General features: G+C 35.0%; 2 protein-coding genes across 4 annotated transcripts; one reads left to right on the top strand and one right to left on the bottom strand.

Moving 5' to 3' along the window:
• Positions 1-527: 527 nt before the first annotated feature.
• LOC109109929 (fizzy-related protein homolog) lies at positions 528-9,508 on the bottom strand. 2 transcript variants are annotated; one of them, XM_042717872.1, is made up of 15 exons: positions 9,253-9,508; positions 8,568-8,712; positions 7,523-7,624; positions 7,333-7,396; positions 6,211-6,338; positions 5,970-6,046; positions 5,101-5,206; positions 4,202-4,279; positions 4,054-4,119; positions 3,856-3,958; positions 3,525-3,706; positions 2,505-2,738; positions 2,340-2,444; positions 1,062-1,154; positions 528-975 (listed from the first exon to the last, which is right to left on the bottom strand). In XM_042717872.1, the coding sequence occupies exons 2-15, from the start codon at positions 8,640-8,642 to the stop codon at positions 934-936; spliced, it is 1,455 nt and encodes a 484-aa protein (XP_042573806.1). In that variant the 5' UTR covers positions 8,643-8,712; positions 9,253-9,508; the 3' UTR covers positions 528-933. The 2 variants fall into 2 exon arrangements, with proteins under 2 accessions (XP_042573806.1, XP_042573807.1); XM_042717873.1 differs by lacking the exon at positions 9,253-9,508 and adding an exon at positions 7,717-7,753 and having other exon boundaries at positions 8,568-8,666.
• A 5,294-nt stretch (positions 9,509-14,802) lies between these two features.
• Positions 14,803-17,998, top strand: LOC109094234 (peroxiredoxin-1). Of its 2 annotated transcripts, none has more exons than XM_042717869.1 (6): positions 14,803-14,949; positions 15,626-15,737; positions 15,994-16,147; positions 16,703-16,825; positions 17,355-17,485; positions 17,674-17,998. In XM_042717869.1, exons 2-6 carry the CDS (start codon positions 15,632-15,634, stop codon positions 17,757-17,759), a joined length of 600 nt encoding a protein of 199 aa, XP_042573803.1. In that variant the 5' UTR covers positions 14,803-14,949; positions 15,626-15,631; the 3' UTR covers positions 17,760-17,998. The 2 variants fall into 2 exon arrangements, with proteins under 2 accessions (XP_042573803.1, XP_042573804.1); XM_042717870.1 differs by having other exon boundaries at positions 14,825-14,949; positions 15,629-15,737.
• Positions 17,999-18,084: the final 86 nt, after the last annotated feature.

The raw sequence follows: 18,084 nt of genomic DNA, 5'->3' as shown, positions 1-18,084 counted from the left end.
AAGTTTTAAAGTTGGCTTTGCTAAGATTTTGTTGTTGTTTTTTTAAATAAGTCTCTTATGCTCACCAAGGTTGCATTTATTTGATCAAAATACAGTAGAACATGAAATATTATTAAACGTAAATAGCTGTTTTCTTTTTTAAATATATTTTAAAATGTAATTTATTCTTGTGCTGGCAAAGTTGAACTTTCAGCATCATTACTCCAGTCTTCAGTGTCAAATAAACCTTCAGAAATCATTCTAATAAGCTGATTAGGTGCTTAAATAACATTTATTATTATCGGTGTTGAAAACAGTTGTGCAGCTTCATATTTTTCTGGAAAAGTGAATCGAACGTTTGAAAGAACAGCATTTGTTTAAAAACGGAAATCTTTTTAACATTAAAACCTTTACTGTCACATTTGATCAATTTAATGCATCCTTGATGAATAAAAGTATTAATTTATTAAAAAAACAAAAACGTTTGAATGGAAATGTACATACAGTAAATACATAATTTTGTCAGTTTGTCATAAAAACCAGCAGGATTAGTGTTAAGTGTATTTATTTCCCACGGATATCATCTGTTTTGATGCACACATATAAAATATTGAAATTTCCATAACGAGCCATTTCATTTTAACCTCATGACTGACAGTCATGATAATGACAATATAGGTCATATAGGTTCATTTCTCTATTAATACTTCTACTTATACAATAGCACATCTGTCTGGACATCCACAATGTACAATAACAAGAAGAACGGACTGAATCTTAACATAAACAACGAGCCCTCACTCAGTTTTACAAGATAAAACAGAAATCTGCGGAGTAAAAAAGTGAAAGTGAAGGAAGTGCTGGGGTCTCTATGTCGGAGGGTCTAGAGTTGATGCATGAGTTCAAGGCTTTCATTCGGTCACGTGATTGGATGGATTGCTCTCAGGCTGTGGATTACCGTATCCTGGTGAACAGGTTCAACACTGATTTGGATTCCTGGAGACAGAAGACAAAAAATGTGAAAGAGGTAAGGGTGAGATGCAGCATGAGCTGTTCGTCCAAATGTAAGACTTCCTCCTGACCTTGGTGCAGCGTGTTTTGCTGAAGACATTCCAGAACCTCAGCGTCTCGTCTCCTGCTCCTGTTACGATGGCCTCGCCATCCGGAGACACCGCCTGTACACAACCAGACACATCCTCAGCATACACTCACTTCTCATGTGTGTCTTCACATTATTCAATTACACATAGAAGATTTGATTATTCTTTGTCTTTGCCGGTCATTTGTACTTAATTAAAAATCAGATCCAGAGACAAACATACCTTCTGGATAATATGGGAGTTTACACCATCCACAGTGTCTCTCTGAGCTATAGAGTCAGCTTTCATATTGATTCACTCGGAAAATGTAATTCATTTTGATAAAACATAAAACTAAGTGTCCATAATGACAAAAAGGATGAACACTTTGTATTTTTGTGGGTTTCATATGGACTGTATGATGGGTGCTTCTTCATGAAGCTTCAAAACATTCATGAATCCTTTGTTTTGAATCAGAGGTTTGGAGCTTGTATCAAACTTGGCATGTCATGTGACTTTAGAAACAGATTCATAGCGTCACACTGTTTTGAACTTTGCTTTCCAAACATTTAAAAATGTTGAGGGCTCGCCATTAGATCTGGTGAACCCATAAACAAGTGTATTATTGGTTTTTAACTGATCTCAGGTTAGTTTTATGATGCAGGATAATTTTATTTTGATTTATTGAATTTTCAAACTTTTCTGTAACTTAATTGCTTTTAATTTCCACATACGCCAAGCCTTGCCTTATAACAAATTATTTGTACTCATTATTTTGTATGTTCGGTAATTATCTGTAGAATACATTTAATAGGTTACACTTTGAAAACATTTGTAATCAGTGCATTAGCAAGCTCTTGGAAACAGTGAATCGTTTTATGAAGCAACTGTTTCAGTTGATTCAGAGCTACAAAAAACTTAATTTCTCCCATCCCTGGGAATGTGGATTTCAAAACCGTTTATTCAGGAAGTTTAATGGCTCTAGAAATATCATGTGGTGTGACCAGTAAGTTAAAAGCAATAACAAATATTCCTTTACCTTGAATACATGAGTGTCCACAACGTTCTATTCTAAAACTTGTTAAACTTGTCACTTTTGGTAAAATTTTATGCCAAACTACTTAATGCGGTTTTCTTTTCAAGAATTTCATTCTTTTAACAAATCTTTTTTTCTTACCCTGAAATTTTGAATTTTGATTCAGAAACTATAAACATGCTCATCATAACAAAGTGTTTAAGTCATGGTATGTATAAACTGATTGTTATCCGAAAAACTCTTACCAAGTAGAGCACTCGGTATGAATGTCCTGTGAGCTTGGCCACCTGGGTGAGTGAGGGGTATTTCCACACCAGGATCTGGTTCTGGGAGTAGCCGTGTGTGCTGACCTGGTGGACGTCAATGGTGTAAGCATTAGATTTGAGTGTGAGTGTAGGTGCTTGTCTTACCAGCTCGTTGGCGTGTTTGGACCAGGCCAGGTTGCAGACCTGTGAGCCGGTGTCGGTACTCTGTAACGCCTGTCCGGTCAGAGTGTTCCAGAAGCGAAGGCAGCGGTCCGCCGTTCCCCCTCCGGAGGCCAGCAGGCCGTGCTGGTGAGGAGACCAGGCGATGGCCTTCACAGCGGCCAGATGATCGCTGTACTGCTGCACAGGGAGCAGACTGGAGCTGTTCCACACCAGTAACTAACAGCAGCAGAGAAAAACACAGCCAAATTTGAGTTAGTTTGTTTTGCACTCATGCTGGAAAAAAAACCCCATTTAGACTTAATTGGGTTCTTATCAACAAAACGGAAATCATCTGTGTACATTCTAATCATTCATTTTTTTAAGTTAATATTGAAAGCAGAAAACAGAGAAAGATATATTTCAACTGAAGACAGAAGTTCCATATGTGGAAATCAAAATATTCAAGCTGTTTATTCATTTAAAATTTTGGGCAAGGGGTCTCTATACACTATTAAAACTATGCACAGTGTCTCTCTACACTATTCTGAGTTATATAGTCAGCTTTCCATTTGGTAAACTTGGGAAATATTAACTGTTAAAAGTGTCCACAATAACAAACAAATCATGAACTGGAGTGGTGTGGATTAGCTTTGGATTATCATGGTGTTTTATCAGCTGTTTGGACTCTCATTCTGACGGCACCCATTCACTGCAGAGCATCCATTGGTGAGCAAATGATGGAATGCTACATTTCTCCAAAACTGTTTAAATGAAGAAACAAAGTCATCTACTGTACATCATGGATGGCCTGAGAAGTACACTGTTAGTTGCTTTCATTTTCGGGTGAACTATTCCTTGAAAATATTTAGTTTTTTTGTTATTTCTTTGAAAACTGAAAAACGAGAAAGGCTGCTTTCAGTATTAAATCAAAAAAAGAATGAATGCAACATACACGGACCATGTTCTCAGCCAACTGAAAGGGATTGTTGTAATCAGATCATCCCGTTTATATGACGCTCTAACCTTGTTATCGTTCCCTCCAGAGGCGAGGTGCTGGTGGTCAGGTGACCACTTGAGGCCGCACACTTCCTGCCTGTGGCCCTGGAGGCGTCTCTCCACAGGAGGAGGTGTCCTCACGTCCCTCTGCAGAATCACTCGGTCCCGGCTACCCGACGACAGCTGCTCTCCATTCCACGCAAGCGCTCCTGAGAGAGAGCAGAGAAGGTGAGACTGAAACTGCCCCGGTTATATGAAGATGATTTGCTCTTGATCAAGAGTTTAAATTGCTAAACTGCTCAGAGAGTGATTTAAACCAACAGACATTTCAAGTGAGTGATTTTAGTGCGACACAAACCTACGCGTGCTGAATGTCCCTCCAAACTGGTCAGCTTCCTCCCTCCAGCTGCGTCCCAAATCTGGACAAATCCTTTATGGGTCCCTACAGCCACCAAACTTCCCTGAATGAACAACAGAGAAGAAAATATTACCCTGAACAATCACAAATACAATCACAAATTAGAAATATTCATATAAATAGGAGGTTTGAGCTGACCCTCTCATTCCAGCACACTGATGTAACAGAGTCACCATCCACTGATAAGTCACACAACCGCGTCACCTGTGTAAGTTCACAAGTGTAAAATGAAACGCTCAATACTGACAATCACATCAGCTGTTTGTCCTTCTAGTTCGTCTCTTACCTGACTTGTACAGGCGCTCCACAGATAAACACAGGCCCCCAAACCAACACTCAAGAGATTTCCAGCTGACCAGTCCACCTGTTCAGAAATTACACCGCAAATGTTAACATCTTTTGTATAAAAGAAATGTATATTCAATTAATTACATTACATTACATTACATTACATTACATTACATTATATTATATTATATGTGACCCTGGACCACAAAAGCAGGCATAAGTAGCACATATACATTTGTAGCAATAGCCAACAATACACTGTATGGGTCAAAATTATCCATTTTTCTTTTATGCCAAAAATCATTAGGATATTAAGTAAACATCACGTTCCAAGAAGATATTTATTAAATTTCCTACCGCATAAATATCAAAACTTAATTTTTGATTAGTAATATGCATTGCTAAGGACTTCATTTGTACAGCTATTTTGATTTTTTTTGCACCCTCAGATTCCAGATTTCTAAATTGTTGTATCAGCCAAATATTGTCCTATCCTAACAAACCATACATCAATGGAAAGTCTATTTATCTCAAATCTCAATTTCAAAAAATAGACCCTTATGACTGGTTTTATGGTCCAGGTTCACATCATATCATATATTATAAAATATTTGGAATTTTAAATGATCGGAATTTTAAATATAAAAGAAGTTTTATATTATTTTACATGGTTCTCTGAAATACTTATGACTGGTCAATTGCGAGATTCTACAGTTTAATATTTTTGTGTAATGACCGCTAGACTGTAAAATTGTATAACTGAAGTCCCAGGAAACCAGTTTCTTACAGTCAGCTGGTCATTATTGCAAAAATAAAGTAATAATAATGTATTCTCTTTCCATTATTTCATATTTTTAATTTGTAAGACGTGTAAAAATATTTGTAATCGAAGTATACCAGGTTGAGGTAGAAGTCATCCTGCAACTCTGGGGCATCAAGAACCTTGAATGGGATCTTGGAAATCTTGCGTGCTGGCTTTCGGGGTGAACGCAATAGTTTGTGACTGCAGATGCAAAAAAAAAAAAAAATCAGACATGAATAATATATGGATACAATTAATAATGTACAAAAATGTCATGTTGTTTTTATGTGCTATAAGAAAAAAAAAATCTTAATCAGTATTTCATTATTTTTGTATGGAGACCTGCACAAAATCTGCAGGAGAAAATTTTTAAATATTATAAATATTTTTTCCTCACAACCAATTTGTGGCCACGTTTTATTAATCATGTCCACGTTGTACTGATTTGTTCCCTTGATTTAACTGAATCTTCACCCGGTCTTGGGAACAAATTCTTAATTTGTTGTGACAATATCTTTTTCTTTGCATGTCATGTGTGGGGCTCTGTATTTTGGTCTTCTTTTATAATAAAAAAATGTATTTGTCAAAAGGATTGAGAAAAATAAGCTTAATTCTCACTATTAACTAGTTGCTTATTAGCATGTCTATTATTAAGATATTGGCTGTTTATTATTAGTATTATAAAGCACATATTCTGCATGACCATATTCTACATCTCTAATCCTACCCAATACCTAAACTTCACAACTACTTTACTAACTATTAATAAGCAGCAAATTAGTAGTTTATTGGGACAAAAGTCATAATTAATTCTTTGTTAATGGCGAGAATTGGACCTTAAAATAAAGTGTGACCCTTAAGTAAATTTATCATGTTTGATAAAGATGTTTTGCAGTGCACACAATAAATGAAAAAATGATCAATTATGTTTTGAATTCATGCAGAGACTACAGAGAAACGATACCTTTTGTTACTGAGAGGAGAGAGGGAATAAGGGGAGATTTCATTGTCAAAAGGCACTCTCTTTGTGTGGATGGTGTACTGAGAGACACAAGAAAAACAAGAGTCTAATACAATATAATAACACGTGAGAACGAGCTGGTGTGTAAAAGAGCAGAAAACATAGTGTTTCTCCCGGAGCTTGTTATATGAGAGTGAATCTCACGTGTGTCATGTAAACGTTACGGTGTGTTGAGTGGACTCACCCTGAAGAGGCTGTGTGTGTCCTGTGTGACGAGGGTGTTACGACGGTCATCTGTGTGTGGATCAGGCACGGTTTCAATTCCTGCTCCCAACAGCTCGTTCCTTAGCAGTGCAGCATACGCCACAGCATCTGGAAAACACAATGTTATTGTAATATTTATATCTTCTGCTTTAGTGTGCCAACAAACACTGAACACTCCTTTTTTCCCCTAACAGTCTTCAGCTGAAGTAGAAAGCTTTATTAAAATTATAAATGTCTTAGTTCACATAAAATTATTTTTCTTTGATTTCTTACCAAAAACAAAAAAACATCGTACTGACCCCAAACTTTTGAATGGTAGTGTATAAAGTTACAAAATCTTTCTATTTCAGATAAATGCTGTTCTTTTGAACTTTCCATTCATCAAAAAACCCAGAAAAGAAATTATGCACTACTATTTTCAACATTTATAATATTAATAAGTGTTTCTTGAGCAGCAAATCAGTATATTAAAATGATTTCTGAAGGATCATGTGTCAGTGAAGACTGGAGTAATGATGCTGAAAATTCTGCTTTGATTCACAGAAATAAATTGCATTTAAGATGTATTCAAATAGAAAACAGTTATAATAAAATATTCATGTTTTTTGTTGTATTTGGATCAAATAAACAGCCTTAGTCAGCAAACGATGCTTCTTTTAAAATCAATTATATATATATTTTATGTTTTTAAAAGAAGTCTTTTTTTTTTTTTTATGTTTTTAAAAGAAGTCTATATGTGTGTGTGTGTGTTTGTTTGTGTTCATGTGTATATATATATATAAGAAACCTTTATATATATATATATATATATATATACAGTGTATATATATATATATATATATATATATATATATATATATATATATATATATATATACTCAAACTGATCAAAAGTGACACTAAACACTTTTATACTGTTAAAAAAATTCTGTTTCAAATCCATGCTGCTCTTCTGAATTTCTATTCTTGAAAGAATCCTAAAAGAAGTATCACAGCTTCACCCAGAAAAAACTTACCAACTCTAAATTTTGAATGGTAGTGTTTGTATATTTATCTGTGGAAAAATTGAGGGCGTGTACGAGAAGATGCAGAATGACTTCACCTTTCCCTGTGTCTGTACTAGCATCCTTCGCCCGCTGATTCTGATTGGGTGACCAACAGTTCTCCTGCAAACGAACATAGAAATATCAAGAGAATTTTTAGTGGTGAAATGACATTAATATACTGGCTTTAATCGATCATTCTTCTTTACAATGGATGAGTGTAAACACTTCAGATGAATGGTAACTCACATTGGCACAGTGGAAGTTAATGCTCCAGTTGCTGCCGGCACGTGTGGGGATGAACCGGTCTCCTGACTTCACAGTAAGCGGACTGCACGCTGCATACCCTGACTGCACACAATCATCATATGCAATATTTACATTTCTACCTCTTTAAAGGGATAGTCCACCCAAAAACGAAACTTCTGTCCTCATTTACTCACCCTCATGTCATTCTAAACCTGTATGACTTTCCTCCTTCTGTGGAGCACAAAAGATGAATTCTGAAGAATGTTGGGAACCAAACACTTTTGGATCCCATTTACTTCCACAGTAGTTTTTCTGTCATCAGTGGGACTTAAAACCATTACTAACATTCTTTAAAATATCTTCTTTTGTGTTCAACAGAAGGAGAAAAGTCATATGGGTTAAATACATGACTTGAAATATATAATAGTATATAACTGATATTTTTTGTGCAGTACAATACGAGCTGATTTTTACAATTTACATTAACATTTACATTTAGTCATTTAGCAGACGCTTTTATCCAAAGCGACTTACAAATGAGGACAATGGAAGCAATCAAAAACAACAAAAGAGCAATGATATATAAGTGCTATAACAAGTCTCAGTTAGCCTAAACGCAGTATACGTAGCAAGGGCTTTTAAATAATATAATAAATAAAAAGAAAACAGATAGAATAGAAAAAGAATAGAGCAAGCTAATATTAGAGGTCTTTTTTTATAATTGTATAAGAAATGAAAAGAAAATAGATTAGATAGATAGATACATTTTTTTTAAATAGAATTAGAATAGTGAGTGCAAAAGTTAGAGGGTCAAATAAAGATGGAAGAGATGTGTTTTAAGCCGATTATTAGCTAATACATTACATAATAAATGCTTATCGAATTATTCAAATTCAAATTGTGTGTTAATGAACTGCTTGCACTGACATGTTTGACACGAGAATGTGTTTACTGTACATGGTTAGAAATATGGCTATATATTTTTTATCCTCACAAAGCTACACAATGTCAAATGGTCATCAGTTATGGATCTTTTTATGCTTGCCTTGGACAGATGGTCCTCTGGGACGTTCTGGTGGTTGATTTGCCTTAACAGGCGTCTCTCATAGTCCTGGTCCATTTCTACTGTGATCTACAGCAAGACTCTCTCCTTCAGTCTGCAGATGGGGGTCCTTCCAGGTCTCCCATCCCTACAATAATAAAAAAAAAACCCCAGATGTATCCATCATTGAATAACACTATACTCATAATACTTTACTTAATATCTGCTCAAGTGACAGCTGTCAGCAGATGTCAAGCCAACATACCTATAATACTGTCACATGCTGAAACATATATATCAGTAAATCACATTTTCTGATTACCACATTAACTGTATTTTGATCTGTTTTTTAAATAATAATAATAATAATAATTCTAACCGGAGTACTATCTGCTAGATAATAAGTGTAACAATACATTAACCATATTAGAAATCCAAAAGCACACGTTTTATAAGTAATTCGTGGTGATTAAAAAAAAAGGCGAAGTGTTAATAGAGGAAGAGAGCATTAAAGCCAGCAGGAGGGTTGTAAACACGCGTATGTGATCAGTTGCCATGGCAGCTCGCTAGCAGCGCTGAGCTAACGGAAGCTTAACATCCAATAATATGACAGGATAACAGCGTTTTTATGAGTTTAGTGAATCTAGAAGACCTTTACGCCTCGTATTAGTAAAGAGAATCATCTTACCTTAACCAAGTGCTCAGGAAACCCACATTATACTGACATGTATGTTCAGCTACGTGCGCAGTGATTTCCTAAACATCTAACGTTAGTTCGTGTTTCTCGACGCTGCGACAGAGTATTAAGGGTGTTTCGGTAACGTGCTAACAATTTTTCGGGGTTTAGAGATAATGGTGCGATCATTGAGCAGAGGGCATCAATGTTTATGTTCATGTCAAGATGGCGAGCAAATCAGCTGTGAGTGGCAGGAGTGTAATTCCGCGCGCTGCCACAAGAGGCGCAGCGTGGCGCTGTCAGAGCAGTGATGATGCTGCAGTATAATGTCAGAAACCAACAGCACAGATTACAGATGAATCCCTCATGACTAATGTGTGATTAGTAAAATCACGTATGATATATATATTTCTAATATTATCTCATTTGATTTTTTTAAATAAATTAAAATGCATTAAATGCAATTAATTTAGACAATAACTTGGTTTGAATTTCTGAATTAAAATGATTTTTTATATTATTTTGTTGATCTTAATGTAAAAAAGTAATGATAATAATAATAATAATAATAATAATAATAATAATAATAATAATAATAATAATAATAATAATAATAAATAATAACAACAACAATACATTTTTTGGAGAAAAAAGTCTTTAACGGTGATTTATTTTTTATTTTTTATTTTTTTGCCATTTGCAATTATTAAGGATGTAATGTAAAAAAGGTAATCAGTAAAGATGATTTTTTTTCTAAAATATTATCAATAATATGGTATTATTTCTAAAATAGTACACACAGGAACTGCTTGCCTCTGTCTGAACATCAGCTGTAGAAATGCGACATCTGCTGGTGGTCATGTGACAAAATGTAAAGAAGCAGTTCCCACTGGCACATTAAAGCATTAAACAGGCTCACAGGCATTAAAATTATATTTACTTATTTACATTAGATTCTGTAAATGGACAGATTACGTATTCACAAACACACACACATACACACACACACACACACACACACACACACACACACACACACACACACATACACACACACACTTCAGTGATACTAAACTTTTTTTAAAGGAACATATGTTGACAACAAAAAGGCTTACACTTTGACATTTTTTAAATGATTTATATTTTTCTTTATTTCTCCAGTTACACTATAAAATTTTTTTAAATGATCAATAAAACAACTTAATGTTTAATTCAATGCATTACTTGCCATTTCTTTGTAATTATTAATGCTATTTACTAGCAATTACTGAATGAGTTTCAAAGGAAATCAAACACCTTTTCCCCACTTTTTTTAATCATTCTATTTTTGTAAGAATGTAAGAATTTTTAACTATTTTATTTATGCCAGAATTGTTATATGCTTCATTATTTTGAATAGATATACAGGTGCATCTCAATAAATTAGAATGTTTATTTATTTCAGTAATTCAACTCAAATTGTGAAACTCGTGTATTAAATAAATTCAATGCACACAGACTGAAGTAGTTTAAGTCTTTGGTTCTTTTAATTGTGATGATTTTGGCTCTCATTTAACAAAAATCCACCAATTCACTCTCAACAAATTAGAATATGGTGACATCCCAATCAGCTTAACCACTCAAAACAACTACAAAGGTTTCCTGAGCCTTCAAATTGGTCTCTCAGTTTGGTTCACTAGGCTACACAATCGTGGGGAAGACTGCTGATCTGACAGTTGTCCAGAAGACAATCATTGACACCCTTCACAAGGAGGGTAAGCCACAAAACATTCATTGCCAAAGAAGCTGGCTGTTCACAGAGTGCTGTATCCAAGCATATTAACAGAAAGTTGAGTGGAAGGAAAAAGTGTGGAAGAAAAAGATGCACAACCAACCGAGAGAACCGCAACATTATGAGGATTGTCAAGCAAAATCGATTCAAGAGTTTGAGTGAACTTCACAAGGAATGGACTGAGGCTGGGGTCAAGGCATACAGACATGTCTAGGAATTTGGCTACAGTTGTCGTATTCCTCTTGTTAAGCCACTCCTGAACCACAGACAACGTCAGAGGCGTCTTACCTGGGCTAAGGAGAAGAAGAACTGGACTGTTGCCCAGTGGTCCAAAGTCCTCTTTTCAGATGAGAGCAAGTTTTGTATTTCATTTGGAAACCAAGGTCCTAGAGTCTGGAGGAAGGGTGGAGAAGCTCATAGCCCAAGTTGCTTGAAGTCCAGTGTTAAGTTTCCACAGTCTGTGATGATTTGGGGTGAAATGTCAAAGTCACTGCACCTGTTTACCAAGAGATTTTGGAGCACTTCATGCTTCCTTCTGCTGACCAGCTTTTTGAAGATGCTGATTTCATTTTCCAGCAGGATTTGGCACCTGCCCACACTGCCAAAAGCACAAAAGTTGGTTAAATGAACATGGTGTTGGTGTGCTTGACTGGCCAGCAAACTCAACAGACCTGAACCCCAGAGAGAATCTATGAGGTATTTGTCAAGAGGAAAATGAGAAACAAGAGACCAAAAAATGCAGATGAGCTGAAGGCCACTGTCAAAGAAACCTGGGCTTCCATACCACCTCAGCAGTGCCACAAACTGATCACCTCCATGCCACGCCGAATTGAGGCAGTAATTAAAGCAAAAGCAGCCCCTACCAAGTATTGAGTACATGTACAGTAAATTAACATACTTTCCAGAAGGCCAACAATTCACTAAAAATGTATTTTTCATTGGTATTATGAAGTATTCTAATTTGTTGAGATTTGTTGGGTTGTTGTTAAATGTGAGCGAAAATCATCACAATTAAAAGAACCAAAGACTTAAACTACTTCAGTCTGTGTGCACTGAATTTATATTTTGTAATGTTTTTAAGTATAGTTTGTATTTTTTGTAATAATTTTATAATAATTAATTTGAATCAAATCATTAAAAAAAAAAATCATCATCATCATTTAATCACCCTCAAGTTGTTCCAACCATATGCGTTTCTTTCTTTTGTTGAACATGAAAGAATATATTATGAAGAATGTGGGTTATATGGTCCCTATTGACTTCCATAGCATTTTGTCCCCTCATACTATGGAAGTCAATGGGGACCAGAAATGGTTTGCCTACGAACATTCTTTATTATCTTCTGTGTGTGTTCAACAGGCGAAACTCTTAAGGCAATTGGAAACAACTTGAGGGTATTAATTTTGATTGAATTTTCATTCTGGTTTCAATTTTTTACCTTAAAGTACATTTTAAATAATTATGTTTTAATAATATTTTGTCATGCTTTAAAATGCAATTATTCTGATGTGTTGACTAACATGCTAAATGTCCTTGATTATAATTTGAATTGTAGTGTGTTATTCAACATTACATTTACAGTTAATATATTTTAAATATATTACATTGGGACTTAAAAAAAAACATTCTTAAGTTTAACTAATAGCATTTAATATAAATTTAAACTAGCATTTAATTGCAAATAATAGCCTTATGTAATTATTGTCCAAAACACTGCATTCAGTTCATATTTAAGTATATATATTTTTCATAATATTAGGACTATTTTTAAAGGTTTGGTAAAGTGTACTTTTTTTTTCATAAGTTGTCTTGTCATTGTGTTTCAAATATGTGTCTAACAAATATAGATTCAGCTTATTCTTGATAAATAAGTCATATGTTGCTATGTACTTCACCAGCGCAGATGCACTCATTACACAGCTTGACTAAATTAGACCGTTGCTTTATCTGATTAGTATCAGGCTAGTATAGCTGCACACTTCTCAGTATGAGAGATATGTAAATAAGTTCAGTCCTGCCTAGGGATCCAATTGTGCAAAACAGGCTGCATATTAATAACAAGATGGCATGAGGGAAAATTAGGATTTTCCCATCACAGCAGGCACTGACAGCAGGACCTCCTCAAGACAAGTGCTAACAAAGCCCTAGTGAACAATGCTTAGTATCAGTTGTTTTGAAGTGAAGAAGTGCATGAGGTCAAGGATTTTTGGAGCACTGGTCATTCCATTCAAAACGTACTATGCAAAATAGCAATAATCCTGTATTTGAGTTTACAGAAATATGTGTAACACATTTGCTTGCACATAAAAATGTAAATTTAGTATTGTAATTTTGTCTTTTGCCTTTCCCTGTAACATTTATTTTAAACCTATCATTTTGAAAGTTATAAATTAGAACTGAATGGGACTCACAGCTGAACTTACATGTCTGAATAACAATGACTTGACTTGTCAATAAAGTGAAACAAAAATATTAATGATAGTTTTGCATAATTTAAAGTGTATTGAATCAGATTTAGTGTGTTTTAACAACTGCAAGGATCAAGTAACTTGACTAACATGATTTATGACTATATCCTTTATGTTTTATTGCTCTTGTTAGCACTACTACAAACTTGTCAAACATTTCATATTGACTCACGCTGTAGGCCTGTCTAGATATGTAATCCTCCTAAAACATTCCTTTTATGATTTAGCATACTGAACCCACTTTGAAGTAAGCAAAACCCAGGTTACGGATGTTGTTTGTTATATATGCTCACTAAAACCTGTGAACGTGACACAAAGACGGTCATCACTAATGATGAGAGATATGCTGATTATGCCCATGTTTGTAGGTTGAAAGCAGCTCCTTTTAAAACCCATGTTTGAGGCATTATTTGATCTGAAGCCCGCAGCTGCGTTTTTAATTTGATCTCTTTGTGTCCAGCCGCCTCTTATCAGACCCTTCATTGGTGCCCATGGCAACTAGGTTGAGAGATGGGACGCTGAAAGAGAGGGGGAGGTAAAAGACAAAAAAAGAGATGAAGTCTGTAAATGACAGCTCGCTCCCTAAAAACAAAGAACATTAGATATTCTAAATGTAGGAAGCGTTGGGAATGCCAAGCTATGGTGTTTACTGTACAAAGATTTATGCATGTTTGGATGAGTGCATTGATTTACTTTCTGGGAACTGCTGCAGATAACAGAGAAGAGGAAAGGAATATGAAATAAGAATAAACAATGGCAGACCCTAAGTTAAAGCATCAGTCAGTCTGACACAAGACAGCAGGGAAAATTCCACGAACCGTGTTTCCTCCTCAACAAGGAAACACACGCACATTGCATTTATCTTATGACATAGCAATACAGTGAATGTGTATAGGGCAGGAAGATTATAATAATCTGTGAACTGTGAGGTCAGTGAGGGTCTGCAGTTACATAATGTATCGAGAAGTTGAGGAAAATCCAACTGAATTAAGTGACCTTGGACTTTTGGTAAATATACAGAAGCCCCATGAGAAGAAACCTACGGCTGAACCTAAGTTTTGCTTGAGTGAGAAACAGCTTTAGCTCATAACTGTAACACAAATGTTTACACCATTTTTAAACATTTTAAAACAAATGCATTTCACAACTTGTCTTGTGTCATGACTAAAAATAGATTAAAACCACTGAAAGCAGTTCATTAGCTAGTATATGCATATTTGTAATTTGTATAACAATGATTTTTTTTTGTAAACAGCACATCCCCGCATGTGTCCGGCACAGAAAATGTGCAAAGTCATGCTGCCATAAACAGATCTCTGTAATTTGGTCATTCCACGGAGCATGTACTTCTCGAGACTGTGGATCTCTCGGAGTATCGCGATATTTGAGCAGGACCTGTTTGATTTAAACAGAGCGCTGCCGTGAGTTCACACTCATTCATTGACAGAGACACACCGAATACTCTTGAAGGTAAGCTATACTCTGTTAAATGTTTCATTCTCTTTTTTTAACCGAACACGTTTTTCATGCTCTTGTTTCCATATAATTTCATTTCGTGACCGCATTTAGTGGGAGAGTTTCGTTTTCATTGAATGCATAGTTACATTAATGGTGTGTATTTACATAAGTTTGAAATGTTAGCGCATTGTGAACTGTTGCCTTGTGACCTTTTTTTAAGGCACCTAACGTTACCTGTTGCACTTCGATCAATGAAAAGTGCTTTCATTCTTATTTTTATCTTTTCATGTTTCTGATATGCATTAAGAACATCTGAGTTTTACAACTGCTTTATATACAATTATTATTATAATAAATTTGTATATACATATAAATAGAATTACGTTAAAAAAGGTTACTATTACGGAAGTTAACTACATGGGTTGCAAATTAAGGAAACTTTGACATAACGACATACAGAAAAGGACTTCCTGAGGACTAACTGTTATATTGTATTTCTGTTCTATTTATAACAAGCAGTTAATTATAGATCAAAAAAAAAAATTTTTGCATATACACTTTAATGTGTAACTGTTTTTTTTCTTTCTGAAATGTGGTATTAGCGTTTTGTTTGTTTTAAAAAACGTATTTCCTATTATTTCTTTTTTATTATTTTTGAAACACTTTTTTTGTCTTGTCTTGATCGAAGCAGAAAATGGCAGCTGGAAATGCACATATTGGCAAGCCTGCTCCAGGCTTCACGGCCAAAGCTGTGATGCCAGATGGACAGTTTAAAGATCTCAGTTTGTCTGACTACAAAGGTATGACATTAATGTGGGGAAGAAGAGCTGTCAATACACAAATAGAATGTAATATGTGAGACATGAAGGATATTTAACTATAAACAATATGCATTTGTTATTTGTTTATAAAAAAAAAACTCTTGAAGGAAGTATTGTCAGGAAACTCATGGGTGTGACTTTGGATCACACAAATATTTTATTAGTGATAGTACACATTGTGTAATATTGTGTACACCCTGTGCACTTGAGGCAAGTACGTTTCTCTTGTTTCTAGGGAAGTATGTCGTGTTATTCTTCTATCCACTGGATTTCACCTTTGTGTGCCCCACTGAGATCATCGCCTTCAGTGATGCAGTCGAGGAGTTCAGGAAAATCAACTGTGAGGTCATTGGTGCCTCTGTTGATTCCCACTTCTGTCATCTTGCCTGGTGAGCGACAAAGATGAAGAAAAACACGTCAAACTAAAGGGGTCATATCATACCTGCACGTTTAAGAAACACCTGCTTTGAAAGTAAAATGAGCTACAATGTTGATCTCACACCTGTTTTATTACAGTATGATTAGCATACTATTATAGTTTTTTTAATAGTTAAAGTTTTAGTAATTTTGTAGTCTAAAATGTCTATACTTTTTATTAAGCTTTAGTTTATTTAGCTTAGTTTACTTCAACTTAAATGAAATGAAAATAAGTTGACTTCGCAACTAGCTGAAATGAGAATACTTTTTTATATTTATTTATATTAGTTAATGCAATTTTTCTTATGCTTTCAGTTTTCGAATTTGTTCTGGATAATTATGCCTGTCTCACATCGCCTTGCGGGTCTGATGTCATGTCAGATGTTTATATACTGCTGCTGTCAAATGATTAATCGCATACAAAAACAGCCTTGTCTTTTGTAATTTTATAGTGCTATAGACAGCGTTGCTCAATATTATTGAAGTTACTAATGAATTACATTGTTTTATCTGTGTGATGATTACAGGATAAACACACCTCGGAAACAAGGCGGTTTAGGGCACATGAAAGTCCCTCTGGTGGCAGATTCCCTCCGCTCCATATCTCAAGACTACGGTGTACTTAAGGAAGATGAGGGTATTGCATACAGGTATGAAGGGACTACCTAAAGCCAATTATTTTTAGGGAAGAAACGAATACTCTAATTCAGCATTTAATTGATCAAAGACTTTTACATTGTTACAGAAGATTTTTATTTCTAATACATGCTGTTCTCTCTCTATCACGGTGCGCACAAAAATATTAAGCACAACAAGAACGATAAAAAGAAATGTTTTTCAGTATATTAGAATGATTTCTGAAGGAAAATGTGACACTGAAGACTGGAGTAATGATGCTGAACATTCAGCTTTGCATCACAGGAATCAATTATATTTAAAAAAGATTAAAATAGAAATAGAAAAGTTTTTACTGTATTTTTTTTTAATCAAATAAATGCAGCCTTGGTGACCATAAGAAACGTCTTTTAAGAAAACCTTACCGACCACAAACTTTTGAACAATAGTGTATTTTTCTACTATGCTGTAGTAAACACAATTTTAAAACAAAACAATAAAAAAAAAATTCAATTCAGTATTAACTTTCTTTATCAACCCTTATTCATTTCATTCCTGACTTAGAGGACTTTTCATCATTGATGACAAGGGCATTCTGAGGCAGATAACCATCAATGATCTGCCAGTGGGCCGCTCCATCGATGAAACCCTGCGCTTGGTGCAGGCCTTTCAGTTCACCGACAAACATGGAGAAGGTACAGCATATTTTCTTGGCTTTCTTTCTTTCCTTTTTTTCTAGATTTAACATACAGTGCAGTGTGTTCCATGTAATATCAAAGAGGCAGAAAGAAATGGGTTTCGATGTCAGCTCATTTGTAAAAATATTTTTTAACAACACAAATATTAAATATAAATTTTGTCTTTTGTTGTTCATTTTCCCTAGTTTGCCCAGCCGGATGGAAGCCCGGAAAAGACACAATTAAGCCGGACGTCCAGCAGAGCAAAGACTACTTCTCCAAACAACAGTAAAAAACCCACTAGACTGTGCAGCATAGTGTAATGAGGACTGTCAACATGAAGTACTGCTGCTGGTTAGCCTAGCACATCCATGTAGACCTGAAATCTATTGTAACATCTGCGTTAGCATGTATACTGTGTCTTTCAGACCTTTTTGTTGTGAAAAGAGATGTTATACAGTGGGGACCAGCTTATTGTTTTGTCACAAATTCCTCCATTTCAAACAATAAAACCATTTTTTTAACAATAAATTGTTTTTTAATAGTAATTATATATGTAATGTGTATGTATATGTGACCCTGGACCACAAAACCAGTCATAGGTAGCACAGGTATAC

Source organism: Cyprinus carpio, chromosome B2 (genome assembly GCF_018340385.1).
Source record: "Cyprinus carpio isolate SPL01 chromosome B2, ASM1834038v1, whole genome shotgun sequence".
NCBI lineage: Eukaryota > Metazoa > Chordata > Actinopteri > Cypriniformes > Cyprinidae > Cyprinus > Cyprinus carpio.
This window is presented reverse-complemented; position numbering and strand designations above follow the sequence as displayed.

Excerpts from the sequence above, each read along its gene's own strand:
- LOC109109929 (XM_042717872.1), bottom strand. The coding sequence starts at position 8,642 with ATGGACCAGGACTATGAGAGACGCCTGTTAAGGCAAATCAACCACCAG. Across the intron at positions 4,280-5,100 it reads ATGACTTCTACCTCAACCTG|GTGGACTGGTCAGCTGGAAA; the intron begins GTATACTTCGAT and ends ATTTCTGAACAG. Across the intron at positions 3,959-4,053 it reads CAGTGTGCTGGAATGAGAGG|GGAAGTTTGGTGGCTGTAGG; the intron begins GTCAGCTCAAAC and ends TTGTTCATTCAG.
- LOC109094234 (XM_042717869.1), top strand. The coding sequence starts at position 15,632 with ATGGCAGCTGGAAATGCACATATTGGCAAGCCTGCTCCAGGCTTCACG. Across the intron at positions 16,148-16,702 it reads CACTTCTGTCATCTTGCCTG|GATAAACACACCTCGGAAAC; the intron begins GTGAGCGACAAA and ends TGATGATTACAG. Across the intron at positions 16,826-17,354 it reads GATGAGGGTATTGCATACAG|AGGACTTTTCATCATTGATG; the intron begins GTATGAAGGGAC and ends TTCCTGACTTAG.